Source organism: Durio zibethinus, chromosome 23 (genome assembly GCF_047325235.1).
Source record: "Durio zibethinus cultivar Kanyao isolate XHJ-2024 chromosome 23, ASM4732523v1, whole genome shotgun sequence".
Classification (NCBI taxonomy): domain Eukaryota; kingdom Viridiplantae; phylum Streptophyta; class Magnoliopsida; order Malvales; family Malvaceae; genus Durio; species Durio zibethinus.
The window spans coordinates 8,823,361-8,837,290 of NC_143184.1; the positions used below are offsets into that span (position 1 = coordinate 8,823,361).

The window sequence follows — 13,930 nt, forward strand, 5'->3', positions numbered from 1 at the left end:
ATTTAGTAATGGTATTGCAAAGATTGATGAGTTTCATGATTAACTTATTTGGTTTGTATAATCACCTCTTTAAAAGTTAATATTCAACAAATTTAAAACATTTTAATATCGACTATCCATTCTTTAACAAAAAAAATGAGTTTCATTACTAAATGAACACAGTTTGTTCGATGTTTTTTGGGGGAATTAACGTTCATGTCGGAGTAAATTTACATGTTACCTAGAAACTGTCTTAAAGTAATAAATCGGCTAGAACAGAGTCATTTCAGATAATAATACAAAATTAAATTTTACTTGGAATAAAATAAAAGTTCGAACAGAGCTTTGTTTATTTTTAGATAACGGGTAAATCCACTCATAGTCATAATATACATTGGAAGAGTTTCTATTTAATTTTTTATTAGAAGACTGAGGGATGATTCAGGATTGCACGAACAGGGAGATCATTCAGTTCAATTGCCTGGGAAAATTTAGATAGAAAGTCGCATGGAGAGAGAGAGAGAAACTAAAACAATTATCTTCAATTATGATAATGATGATATTCCTACCCCAACAACAATAAAAATCTGCTATTCTGCAACATGTTACAAAAACAGAGACATCTCAGGAGCTGGAATGAAGGAGAGAATGCTTTCACCAAACAGCTCCAACAATGTTACCAATGTACGTCCAGAATTCAAGTCATCCTCCCAAATTTGATTAAGGATGGCTGACATCTTCAAAGTTTGACCATCTTTTCCAATTCCATTGCCCGACCTTTCATCATTGGGCATCTTTTCAGATGATGATGGCTGCTCCGAATCAAAGTCACCTGATGAAAGTGGTGCCACTGTTTCCCCTTGCATGGGAGATGGTGAGGAGGTGGTTGAAACCAAACCAATTGGGCCATCAGTTACTATTTTCTTCAAGGCTGGTTCGTGTTCCAAGGGCTCCATGCTCGCCTTGCGTTTATCTTGAACATTTAACAGGAAGCAAGAAGGTATTGAGTTGAAACTCAAGAAGTAAGATAAACACTGGGCATCAAGCATTTCTAAGTTGCGTGCTTAAAAGTGCTTGTTTAGAGTTATTAATGCAAAAATGGAGACAAAACAAAGCATGGGATCTAGCTACCTCATGGTATCAGTATGCCCTAATTGAGTAACTTATCAATGACACCAATCAGAGAGTATGATGAGAGGCAACAAAAGGAAGTAAACAAAATCAAACTAAAAGAACAAGACAGAAAGTTTTTGTTTATGGGACAACAGGTTGGCATCTTTTTTTCTGTGGTCAGAAGCATCTTTGGTTTATATCCAAGCAGGTCAGAGGATTTATAATGGAGTTAAATCTGTTTGGCAGCCAGAAGCATATTACATGTATACCTGTAATTCTTTTAGGCTTACTAGAAAAAATCTCAAAAGTTCTAGAAATTCAAAGCTTTGTTCCCACTGAAAATTTTTTTATCATATTTGCCCCCACTAAATTGAGGCTCATACAATAACTTTCTGGTTGTTTATCTCAAATTTGAACAATTACACTTTGGGTGGTAGGCAAATTCATTATAATATATATATATATATATATATAATATTAGTATTATATTTACAGTTCATATAGATAGCATATAGATTGTGGATTAATAAAAATAAAAAACCATCTTTAACTAAAAGAGATTTATGTATTCATTCTTAGTTTCATTGTAGATAAGAAAAGAGGCATTTGTTATTCTCTAAATTATAATGAATAAGAAATTAAATCAATTTGTCTATTAAAAGTAAATGATAAAACTAAACATACTGATTTTTTTTTTTATTCTTTCACAGATTTTATCTACCTTGAGGAATTCTTTAAGTAAAATTCTATTAAATTAATATATATATGCATGGATATGCGTGTGTATTGAAAGATGATTTATATATGTTATAAAGAGTGTTTAGGCTATATTTGTCAAGAACCATAGTTAATTTTAGCTGTGAAAATATTGTTTCTATTGCAGATTTATTATACATTGCAAATTTTATTTGTAATCTTTCATATTAATTTGTAGTTTAAAGAAAAATTTTCTAAATTAACTTAAAAATATTTTTCCTCACTGATCATAAATCCTGTATTCGTCCCTGCTTGGAGCACCTTTTTTTTTCCTCAAATCCTTTTTACCATGCATCATTTGAGCAATCCATCATTCAAAACTTGAACTCACACTACTTTGGAGGTTAAACATCAGTGAGTAGGAGCATCTTAGAAAAAAGAAGCAATATTACTTGGCACTGCAGTAACAACTTTTTCTCTGGACTTCCAGTTAGCATGGCCTGGAGGTGATGGCAAAGGTGGAAATATTTTGAGGCGATCATATATGCCTTGACCTGCTGCATGCTGGCAAGAGCATATCTGTGTCAAAATTTCCGTGTTCAATATGAAAAACTAAACAAGAACAATACTCACCAGTAAGGCACCATAAACCCGCCAAGCTTCATATCTCTTCATCCCATTCTTTTGCTTCTCTAGTACCAACTCTGGTTCAAGGAGTCGAAGGTATGGCTCAAGATTTGGCAGAATAAGAAGACGAACCTGTTTGTGGATTAAGATGCTCATAAATGAATAAAATTACTAGAATAGCAACAAAATGTTCAAAACTCAAACAGAAAATACTTGAGAATAGATATTGACAATTCTGCCCAAGGACTTGAATGACAGGGAGTAGAAACTTTGCATAAAAAGAAACAACCACCTTTGTAGAGAGATGTACATCACTCATATTTTTCTCACTTCTTTGTTCATGCTCAGAAAAGGAGACAAAATATTGAATGAGAAGTGAATTTAAAGACAGCCTTGGATGAGCAGTAAACATTTATGAAAGAAATATTATAATCCTCTCTTCCCATATTTTGTCAAGACTTGACACTTATATGCCATGGTTAATAATTTACATTTTATTGATGGGAAATGGCATTGCATACTGCCAAACTTCATCAGTTTCACAGGGAAAGGAATAATAGTCCTCAAATTATTATTTATAGTCAAATCATGAATCTTTAATAATTTACATTTTATTGATGGGAAATGGCATTTCATATCACCAAACATCATCAATTTCACAGGGAAAGGAATAATAGTCCTCAAATTATTATTTGTAGTCCAATTATGAATCTAACTTAAGAATCATAAAGAAGGGGAAAGGGAAGGAGAAGAATATGGAATAATTTATGTTCTCTTCTATTCCACTACTTTAAAAATAAACTTTTGATAGAATTCAAATAGGTTCATAAGACATTACGCAACAAGTAAACTTAACATATGCACTAAGTGTATATGAAATATGTGAGAAGAGGATATACCACATTCGGTCCTAGGGCTGCCAACCCTTGAATTGCACCATAGTGTTGAGTCAATGCCCGTTTTGGGTCCAGAAGTGCATTAAGCAAAGTTTTTGTAAGACGTGTCTGAAGGGTGTTATAAACATGGCCAAATCTGCAACAATGTTTAAAACCTAAATTCCAGGTTTAAGATTGACTCAAAAAAAAAAAAAAAGAAAGAAAACACGAAGAAAAAAAATGGAGAGTATCTGTATGGAAGTTGACAGCAGTGATATGGAAAGGTCATCCAAATAAATTTGTATTAGTTTAGATTATCTAACTGAGGTCGAGTTACATCTAACTTACTCTTTAACAACATAAATGAATGTTGGGAACAATTAATCCATCATGTGACAAATTTCTTAAGAGGATCACATTTTGTAGTTAAAGTCGCAGAAGGTTTATCTCTTGCACCACAAAATAACAGGTTTTTGGATGATCCAATCTCAGGGCAGAGTTGTGTCAATGGACAAAGTAATCCATGCAATGCCCAACCCAGTGAAATTAAGTGATTACCACAAGTACCTTATCAAACCTCAGTTTACACAATTATCGATACCACAGTAAAAGTCCACATAACATAAGCGCATTTATCACATATTGCTAGAGAGAAAGTTTACTGACAGTAACATCTACGGGAAGATGACTGGAAGTAAAAAAATCCAACTCAAGACATTTCCTTCAAATATGGAATAGAAAACACTTTAGAAGTTTCACCTTTTGCATATTGAAGCAACTAACTTTGCCGTAAAATCTCTCAGTTCCCAGTGGTTGTCAGCAATCCTGTTCCCTAACTTTTTGGAAACAAGGCAGGTCACCACAGATGGCATCAATTGGTGCAGCTGGCAAGACAAGAAAAACGAAAATGTTCCTTCTTAGTTTAGAATTGTTAATTCCTTGACAGATAGCACTCCTATAGAGTTATGACAAGAGAATGATTCACTTAGCAAACCAGTAGGTGATAGGGGTTTGTTCAATTGAGTTAGAAAGAGATTAATTAATTTAAATCCTTGACAAATATATTTACTATCAATTCATAGATCCAATAGGAAAAAGATTAACTTACATAAGGTTCTATGTGTATGTGAGGATTCTGGAGAAGACTCCAAACAACACGCATCAAAGCAAATAGAAGAGAATAATCATTCAAACCATGAGAAACCTGATATTATTGGAGAAACAAAATGAACAACAAATGTATAAATGCTCTAGTTCATCTTTCTAATCGATATTATTGTCTAAAATCCAAAAATTATTACCTCATTAGCTATGAAGTAAGTGAAATAAGGAACTAATTGATGAAGTCCAGAATCTGTAGCCAAACTCACTAATGCTTCTTTAAACAGGGCTGAATCCGACTTTCTCACAGTGAGCTCCGTGATTTTATCGAAATAGAGCTGCACTAGAAAGAACATAGACCAAGTAAATAAATGGAAAAATATTAAAAATATATAATACAAAATACCAATAGTAAATTATATACCTGAAGCTCCCTTGATAGTACATGCTTAACAGGTAACTTAATGTCAACCGGAAGTTCATCCTTTTGTTCATAAGTCTTGCCATTAGAAGGAGCAGCAATTACTACAGATAAAACAAGTCAACCAAATTATTAGTTCCAGTACTTTGGCTAATATAAAAAACATATTTAAAAAATCCTATACAGTATTCTATTGGTCCTGAGAAAATTTTCAGAAAACATGGTCAAACAAACAAATTAATAGGAAAAATCACGGTATCCTGATACAAGAAACAACTTGAGGAATTCATAGTTGCAACATGCTAAAACCATGCTAATAAATGCTTATTTTGTCACAGATGAAGATGACAAAATGATACACATATGGCAAAATGCATGGCCTTTCATTAAAGGAAAAGTAAATTCATATTTTGAATGTTCTATGCTAACAAACCAAGATTCCAAGAGGATCAGATTAAGATTGAGAATAGCAACTACTGCTAATGCCTCTAAATTTTAGACAGACCTTCCACAGGAGCATTTTCTGGAATAGCAGGTTGTACTCCTTCAATAGCAAGCCAGTGACAAACGACTCCAGTATCAAGTGGGGCTTTTGGTAAAGGAGCTTCGATAACCTACATGTTGGACAAAAACAGGGAACTTCAGCAAGCACCCAACCAATTTTAGCTCAAAATGCAAGTAATGTAGCCCGTGATTTCTTACATCTTTCAAATCCACATCCTTATCATCAATGTAAAACAAATCCCTATGCCCAACAGCCCTTTTGAACTGCAAAGGACCTCCAGATGCAAAGCCATACACTGGCTGAGGCAAGAAAAAACATAGTGAGACTAAAGAAAAACATACTTTCTGAAGTTAGAAAAAAATAATAACTAAAGTAAATCAGAAAATGTTCTATTCATCATGATATGCAAATCTTTATATTGTTAATCACAGCCAATCAGCCCACAAAACAGTAATTTTGATCCTACTTACAATCTATATTGACATCATGCAACCTTGTCAAACAAACTCATTAACTAGCTATTTATTCTTCAAGCCAGGCTCCACTGCATTTATTTATTGGGTACAAAATACAATTTTTTACCCTCACAGCATGTTTCCATCAGAAACATGATAAGCGTGCACCATAGCATCAGAAACATTCCCATTAAAACAGCTATGTGAATCTCTAAGTTAGAACATCCAAGTTCGAGAGGAAAGGTTACCCCAAAACTATACATTCATTTTATTGCTCGCATTTTCATACGTGTTTTATCGTTAAAAACACACGCACATATCACACACAAATACAAACAACGAAATTATGATTAACACATATACAAGCTAAAAGGGTACATGAAGTTGTATTGCATAACTAACCTCAACATTTCTTAAGCTAAGTGCACCATCAACATCATCTGTAGTCAATGTAGTCCTCCTCGAGTGACGCATACATTTGATTGCCTCCTGAAATTTTACAAAAATAAAAAATTAAAACTATAGGCACACATTGTTAATCACCTCAATTTTTGTAAAATTATGCCATCTTCTTATAATTAAAAAAAAAAACGAAGAAAAGCAACCTAAATCACCAACTAATCAGATTTAAAAACCCTAATCCATCCGCAATATGGAAAAATTAGAAACAACAAAACATAAACGAAGATTGGGAAATAAAACCTACTAGTTTATTTGGAAGAAAAAAGCATCAAAGATGAATTTTAACAAAAAAGAAAAGAAAAGAACCTGCATAATCTCGCGCATGCGATATTCGACATCGGGAGCAAGAGAAAGGGCAGCATCAGCTGACAAATTATTTATGCCTATGCTTTGAGCTATCACCTCGATCGTTTCCTTAGCCACTATGCTCATTTTTCTCTTCTTTCTTCTTCGCCGAATTTAGAACTTCAACGTTTCATTTTTCGTTTCTCCTTTTTTTCTGCCTTTTACTTGTTTGTTGCCCCTCTACTTTTAATTCATTTGGAGCAGAGTCAGGGACCGGGCTGAGAGAGGAGAGAGAACTTTCAGGCTCTCGTCGAGTCTCGAGAATTATCGAATTAAAAACAAAAAGGTAGGGTTTAGTTTCTGGTTGGGCTGTGCAATAGGGCCTTGCCCAAATCAAACTCATTAAAAATATAATTTTTATACTTTTTAGGAAAAATGCCGAAAATAAAAGTTTTTTTTTATATTTGAAATTGTTAGGGATTGAATTATGATTAGTGTGTTTGATAAATTATTGGAAATGGGTTTATTTTTTCATTGTGTTTGATAAATCATTTTCAAAAATTATTTAATGAAAAATGTTGAAAATACTAAATAGTTTTTAGCTACTTTTTAATGTATTAAGTCAATTTTATTTAAGAAAAAATATAATTTAATTACATTAATTTTATAGTTTTTTAACTATTTATTCTTTTTTTTAACTTTTATAAATTAAAAATAATTATAAAATCATATATTTATTTTATACCAATTAATGAACAATCTACTAAACATTTAATTTTTAGCATACTAAACAATTTTTATATTATAAATTCAATACTTAAAATTTTCAAAACTAAAAATTCAGCATTTAATTTTTCAAAACTAAAAATTCAGCATTTAATTTTTCAATGTTAAATTTGTCCAATTTATCAAACAACGCTTAGAGTCTAACACTCTGCCATTTAATTTTAATTAAACATAAAAAAGTTTCTCTTTAATAAATATTTACTCTACATACAATAATAGTTTAGTGGAAAATTTTTAATTAAAAATTTTAACATTAGAATATTTAAGTTTGAAAAAAAAATTTTTTTTTACATAAAACATAACTATTTAGTCTTGCATAACTATTTTGTTACAATTTCTATTACTATTGCCCAAAAGAAAGATTATTACCTATAAGTTAATCATTTCAACGAAAGTCTTAAATAAATTGCATTTCTAATCTTTTCAGGAACATATTTCATTGGATGGAATTGTTATTGCATGCCAACAAATGGGAAATTTAATTAGTTAAAACTCATATTTTTTAATATAAAAATCTTGAGTTCAAATCTTATTAATAGTTGTTTGTTAGAGTCATTTTAAATGTACGATCTGTAATTACTTATTTTAGATTATCAGATACGAAATATTTTATCTAAATCTAAGATATTCAACAACTTATTAACCCTTCAATTTTTTTCTTACCAAAAAGAGAATTGTTATTGCTTTAAAAAAATATAAAAAATAACTTTTTTACTTTTTCAAAGTATCATGTCCCCATCAAGTAAAACTTTGAATTTAATGTTGATATATAATGCATGAAATGTTAAAAAGTTTAACATTACATGCATAATTCAATTTAGTTTATTAAACCCACAAATTTATATTGCTGGAAAATTTTTTAATCAAACATATAATTTTAAAGAGGTGAAATTTATTATTAATTAAAGATAGGTGAAAATTTGTGATTGCTTCAAAAACAATATTATTGTGTACGTATTTATGATGATAACATCATTCACATATAAGGTGGATTGCATCGTTTTGTGGGCTGCCATTCTATTATTATTTTGATTAACTAGAATTCGGCCCCACTTCGTTGGGGTCAATTAATTTTTATTAAAGGTTTTTTCATTATTTTTTATATACATAATTATTTTTAACTTAAAAATAATAATAAAATTTTTAATCTACATGTTAAATATTATAAATATATTAAAATTAAAAAATTTAATATGCTACTATTACATTTTTTTGGTTTTTTGTTATATGTTTAATATTTTAATATTTTATATTTAATAATAAATATATCAAAACAAAAATAAATTTTGGATCCTCTCAACATTTTTTAGAATCCATAATTATTTTTATTTCAGAAAATATTTTAAAAAAATGAAACTTTTAACTTTCTAAAAAAAAAATCCTTTTAAGAAATATTTTTTAAATAATTATTGTTTCATTTTGTTTAATTTATATAATTAAAAACCATAATTTTCATTTTATTAATTTAGGCTTTATTATATTTTTTTTCACTTTTTTAATTTAGGTCTTATTATATTTTTTATTTGGCTTTATTATATTTTTTCACTGTTTAAGTTTATGCTTTATTATTTTTTTATTTGGCTTTAAGGTTGAAAGCTAAGTGTGCCAAATAGAAAATATATTTTTTATTTTTTTAGTTTAATTTTTATTATAATTTAAATATTTTCATAATTTATATTTAATAATAAATATATCTAAACAAAATAAATTTTGAATTCTCTCTTCACTTTTCATAAGAATCTTTTCAATACTTTAGGTCTAAACTATCTTTTTTATTTGACAAACTTAACTTCTAAGCTTGAAGTCTAAATTAAAAAGATTCAATCTGAAATCCAACCCCAAAAATTTATTACAAATTCACAGCCCACAAATAAACCAATTATTCTTGAGTTTTTGTCTATAAAAACACCACAAACCACAATCAAATATACAATATACTTTAAAACTCAAATGTTAGTGTAAGTGTCTCTCTCTTAATCCCTTTGGGATTCTTTTAATATAAAGAGTAGATTTCAGATCACAACTGTTTTTCATTTTTTTTTTTAATGATACCAGCTGCTACATACCAAAACGATTTGTTGCGACATATACATCAATGTTTTCAGGGGGTATGGCTACAACTTTTACTTATAATAATTCAATTATTTCAAGCCAAATTTTGGGCCTAACTTAACATTTCCCTGCATGTTCTAGCCCTGGAGTTCAATATTAATCCTTTGAAGTGTCAAACAAAGCATCTCGAATCAGTTTCTTGCAGGCATAAATGATCTCATCTTGTTCGGATGGATGCATGGGATGTTTAGATCAACAAACTTGGTCAATCTGGACCACTAGTTGGAGTCCATTAATTGCTGGCGACCATGAAAAATCACACAGATAATCAGCACTTTCTGATAACCCAAAAACTCAAATGGTCTTAAGATCCAAACATAGCAAGTAATGATCACCTATTCCCATTTCCACTTTTCCACAACAATGCAAGAGAAATGTTTGGCATTTGATAAATGACTAATGGAAACAACTTGGAATGGTAGGAATCCATGGAACTGTCAGGATTGAAATGATTTTCAGGTTGACAAAATGAGCAGCTGAAATCCAATAAGAGTCACTGAAATGGCAGGAGAAGTAACCAAAAAGCAACAGACATAACCCCCAATAGCAAGCAAACCTTTTTTTTGGGCAATCTGCTGCAAGCCATGTGCAAAAAGTGATATAATTGAAGGGGGAAAAAAAAAAAAAAAACCTATGCAGTCCCTCAAACCTATCTTTTCTATCTAATCTTTACTTTTTTATCAGTTTCTATTATTTTGTGGTTTTAAAGGACCAAGTCCAGCTCTAAAGCTCTTAAACCCAACAGGTTTTCTATCTTAATTACAGCTAAATATGGATTATTGTAATACTAAATAGTAGATTAGCGATTTACTGATAACATTATTAAGTATTATTCAGTGAAGGGTGGCCTGCAACAATGACTGACTGACTGAAGAATGTCACACAGGCATTTTTCAGCTTTAATTTTCTTTTCTCAAAACCAATAATGATTCAAGGAATCTGTAGTGGTTGTCAATATAATTGGAGACAGAACATCTGAGAATTCTATTCATTGAATTGCTGAATTCAGAATTGAGATGGGTATCACTGGAGAGCTGGTTAGAAGCATCTTCTCTAGGAACAGGTCAACACAAGACAGCAATGCAGTAAGTTTCCTACCTTTTCTTGAAGCCTCGTAAGCAGTGAATTTCTATAGTAGTTATTTGTATTTTGACCCCATCAGGCAAGAAGTTATGCGGCGGATAAGAAAAGGTGGAGTTCAGTCAGATCATACCTCTGCGGCGATGAATTTAATTCAGTTCTTGCAGAGGAAGATTCAACTTCATTTAATAGCTCGGAAGCCGCAGTTATACAGACTATACCAGAAGGCTTAAGGGACCAAGGGGAAAACCAGAGTGATGAGCCCAAGCCAAATATACCAGATGAAAAGCATAACTCAATTTCCAAACAATTACATGAAGAAGATGCAGCCATGGTTATTCAGTCAGCATTTAGACACTTTCTGGTTTGATTCCCCGGCAAATTGATCAATTTACATGCTTTTCTTTATTTATCGGAAAAACGTTCTCTAGGTCTGAAACCTCGCATGGCAAATACATCTGCGTTCTAAGGGCAAATAAATTGCTCATATTTAGTTCATGTCTATCTACTTTAATGAATTTGAGGGTCTGAATTCTGTGTTATTTTGGTTCTTGAATTTTAGGCTAGGCGTCAAAATACAGAAATGAAAACAAAGGACGACAAACAGGAGCCTCTCACAGGAAACGAAAGTCCAAGTAGGGAGTCTATCGGTACATCAATTGAAGTTCAAACTGGAAATTCTATGGAAGTTTTCTCAGTTCAAGAAGAAAGCAACGCAGTACATCACCGAGTGCAACAAAAACCAAAAGCTCAGGTTTTAAGGATAAAGGTAACACAAACAGCAATGCACACTTAGTTTTACAAATTCCACAACTTGAATCAAACCAGTTTCAGTGATGATCTTAATATTCTCAAGTATACAATGCTAAGTTGCGTTCTGATCTCAATAATGGGGATTTTACTTGATTCTTCTTCGTTTTACGACCTGAAATAACAGGAAGACTGGGATGATAGCACAGTAAGCAGTAACATATCAAAAATGAGGATTCAGAATAAACTGGAAGCAATGACCAGGCGTGAGAGAGCTCTGGCCTATGCTTTTTCTCAGCAGGTAAAACTAGCATATTTGCCTAAAGAAGGAAAGAGAAATACAAGTTTAAGCTGAACTATTGTAACTATATCCGATTCTTTTGTAGCTGCGAACCTGCTCAAAGAGAAAACAAGCAAAACCTGATGGCAAGGAACAGAACCTGAGCTGGGGCTGGGTAGAACGGTGGATGGCAACCCTTGTTCCAGCGAGCTCATTAGTTGAAAAGAATACAAGCAAGCAATTTGAACCAGTGGACTACAATCGAAGATTTGTTGTCCGTAAAGGAATTATAGACGTAATAGGTGAAGAGGAAGAAAGTTGCGGATCTAATGAAGTATCCGTCCGGCTAGAAAGCTTATCAGTGACAACTCCTAAGGAAATTGATGGCTACAGGCCATCAAAGAACATGCTTGAAGCTACAAGAAGCATATCGAGGAGGAAAACTGTACCTAGCTATCAGCTATCGAAAGAATCTGGAAAGGTTGGATGCTAATAGCTGTATGGTTCCTATTTATTAACAGTTTAACACTCTAATGCAAACCTGATTATAATATTGTTGCAGGTAAAAGGATTAAGAGCAAGCGATTAGGAGGCCAGAAAGAAATCAAATGCAACAATGCTAAGGATCAAACTGTCGCTGGATCCTTTAACCCCTTGACCTATGGATTTTTATTGTGTCAAGAAAAAAGTAAGTTCCTACTAGTGCTAAGACTTACTCTGTTTTATGTGTGGCTTCAACAGAATGGTTGAATTCCTGTAAATGCTGTCACTAAACTATCGTTTAACCTCTAAATTCCTTGAGTATTTAACTACTAAGTATCAGTTGTTTAGCTGAACTTGTACACTGCAAAGGATCTGATATTCACGTTGCAAATGAGTGAAACCCACACACCGAATCAATCTCATGCAGGAGCTAATGCATGCTGTACATATCTATGCATCCTACTTCACACAAGGCTGCACTTAACCTACGGCTCCCACTAACGCATTAACTATCAGTATCAAACAGTGACAAAATGCTCATAATAAGCTTAAATTACATTATCATCTCTATAAAAGTATATTTGAGATAAGGAACACACTTTTGAGTAAAATTAACAACATACATTCACCACTTATAAATCTAAACTTGTGCCATATGGGAGAAATCCCACATTGTAGGCTTCTTAACAGTAGCCACCAGCAGCATCCGTATCTTTCTTCTAACATTTAAACACATGATTCAAACAATACCAATTCCGAAACCCTAGATTTTATCTATATCTTCATCTTCAAACTCGACATAATCATCTGCACCTCCTTCATCCTCCTCATCGACAATACCTTCATTAAGTCGCGTGTTTTCTGGAAGCTCACCATATGCTTTCAAGAGTCTTGCTTCATCAGGCATGTACTTAAGGATCACGTCAGCCTTGTCATCCTGATAGTCACGAAGCCCAACAAGAATTATATCACCAGCAGCAATCCAAACCTTCTTGTGCATCTTTCCACGGATATGGCAAAGGCGCTTGGTGCCATCAATGCACGTGGCTTCGCAACGGCCATTGCCTAGCATACGAAGCACTTGGGCATACTCTTGCCCATCTTCCTTGAACACAAGTTCACGCTTTTCATCATCTGCTTCATTCTTGCCTCTCTTTCTGTTCTTTCCTCCCTTTCCCTTGTTCTTTGGCATGGTTTCTTCCTGTTGTGATGTGCCTAAGAAAAAACCAGATATTATAAATTCGCCAGAAAGCTCAAGAAATTGAAATTATTATGAAACTGAATTTAACAAAATTAAAACAGAAACAGCATCACATTCGAAACAAACTAGAAATTCCAACAATTCTTATCTCATAATAAAAATTCCTAGGGCTGTTAATTACTTATTACAATTTGTGACAATTTATAGTTTTTTTTTTTATTTAATAGCCGAAAGTACAGTTCAAATTCAAAGCAAATAATGAAAGAGCAGAAGAAAAAGCAGTTAGGAAAATAATTCCAGTAAATATGAAACAAATAAGAAAAAGGACATGGTAGAAATCATGCTTGAATTAGTAAAATAAATAAGATCAAGAAATTAAAATAGAACCTCAATAATCAGGACATAACCCTAAAAGTTAAAATTTCAGGAAAACAAAGAAAAAGGGATCAATTTACACACACAGAAGGGTAAAGCAATTAATTAACGAAAAATTGAAGAAAAAATAAGCGAGAAATTAATCAAAGAAAGTGAAAATAGAGAAAATAAAGAAATACCTTTGTGTTGTTGATAATAGAAGGTGATAGAAACGAATCTGATTCTCTTTCCGAACTCCAGACCCTACCCTGGACCTGTTTATCATATTAACACACTGTTATTGGGCCAGGCCGAATTTTGTCAGACAAGGCCGGACTCTCTCTATGCTCTAATCTAGATATACT

At 32.3% G+C, this 13,930-nt stretch overlaps 3 protein-coding genes across 4 annotated transcripts; 1 reads left to right on the top strand and 2 right to left on the bottom strand.

Moving 5' to 3' along the window:
- Positions 1-500: 500 nt before the first annotated feature.
- Positions 501-6,828, bottom strand: LOC111314533 (transcription initiation factor TFIID subunit 6-like). The gene is made up of 12 exons (XM_022915976.2): positions 6,541-6,828; positions 6,175-6,261; positions 5,515-5,616; positions 5,318-5,426; positions 4,816-4,916; positions 4,592-4,729; positions 4,399-4,494; positions 4,050-4,174; positions 3,315-3,447; positions 2,422-2,547; positions 2,241-2,352; positions 501-952 (listed from the first exon to the last, which is right to left on the bottom strand). Exons 1-12 carry the CDS (start codon positions 6,664-6,666, stop codon positions 585-587), a joined length of 1,623 nt encoding a protein of 540 aa, XP_022771711.2. The 5' UTR covers positions 6,667-6,828; the 3' UTR covers positions 501-584.
- Positions 6,829-10,151: 3,323 nt separating this feature from the next.
- On the top strand, positions 10,152-12,398 carry LOC111314536 (protein IQ-DOMAIN 33-like). Its single transcript, XM_022915986.2, has 6 exons — positions 10,152-10,502; positions 10,580-10,861; positions 11,060-11,266; positions 11,435-11,548; positions 11,634-12,008; positions 12,090-12,398. The coding sequence occupies exons 1-6, from the start codon at positions 10,434-10,436 to the stop codon at positions 12,114-12,116; spliced, it is 1,074 nt and encodes a 357-aa protein (XP_022771721.2). The 5' UTR covers positions 10,152-10,433; the 3' UTR covers positions 12,117-12,398.
- Positions 12,399-12,544: 146 nt separating this feature from the next.
- LOC111314538 (eukaryotic translation initiation factor 1A-like) lies at positions 12,545-13,898 on the bottom strand. Of its 2 annotated transcripts, none has more exons than XM_022915989.2 (2): positions 13,766-13,898; positions 12,545-13,225 (listed from the first exon to the last, which is right to left on the bottom strand). In XM_022915989.2, exon 2 carries the CDS (start codon positions 13,200-13,202, stop codon positions 12,774-12,776), a length of 429 nt encoding a protein of 142 aa, XP_022771724.1. In that variant the 5' UTR covers positions 13,203-13,225; positions 13,766-13,898; the 3' UTR covers positions 12,545-12,773. The 2 variants fall into 2 exon arrangements, with proteins under 2 accessions (XP_022771724.1, XP_022771726.1); XM_022915991.2 differs by lacking the exon at positions 13,766-13,898 and adding an exon at positions 13,599-13,730.
- Positions 13,899-13,930: the final 32 nt, after the last annotated feature.

What these genes read in the sequence shown, in the direction of transcription:
- LOC111314533 (XM_022915976.2), bottom strand. Translation starts at nt 6,666, where the DNA reads ATGAGCATAGTGGCTAAGGAAACGATCGAGGTGATAGCTCAAAGCATA. An exon ending in TACTATCAAGGGAGCTTCAG is followed by an intron (nt 4,730 to 4,815) that starts GTATATAATTTA and finishes TTTCTAGTGCAG; the next exon opens with CTCTATTTCGATAAAATCAC. An exon ending in GTTGCTTCAATATGCAAAAG is followed by an intron (nt 3,448 to 4,049) that starts GTGAAACTTCTA and finishes ACATTGTTGCAG; the next exon opens with ATTTGGCCATGTTTATAACA.
- LOC111314536 (XM_022915986.2), top strand. Translation starts at nt 10,434, where the DNA reads ATGGGTATCACTGGAGAGCTGGTTAGAAGCATCTTCTCTAGGAACAGG. An exon ending in CAGCATTTAGACACTTTCTG is followed by an intron (nt 10,862 to 11,059) that starts GTTTGATTCCCC and finishes CTTGAATTTTAG; the next exon opens with GCTAGGCGTCAAAATACAGA. An exon ending in CTCAGGTTTTAAGGATAAAG is followed by an intron (nt 11,267 to 11,434) that starts GTAACACAAACA and finishes CTGAAATAACAG; the next exon opens with GAAGACTGGGATGATAGCAC.
- LOC111314538 (XM_022915989.2), bottom strand. Translation starts at nt 13,202, where the DNA reads ATGCCAAAGAACAAGGGAAAGGGAGGAAAGAACAGAAAGAGAGGCAAG.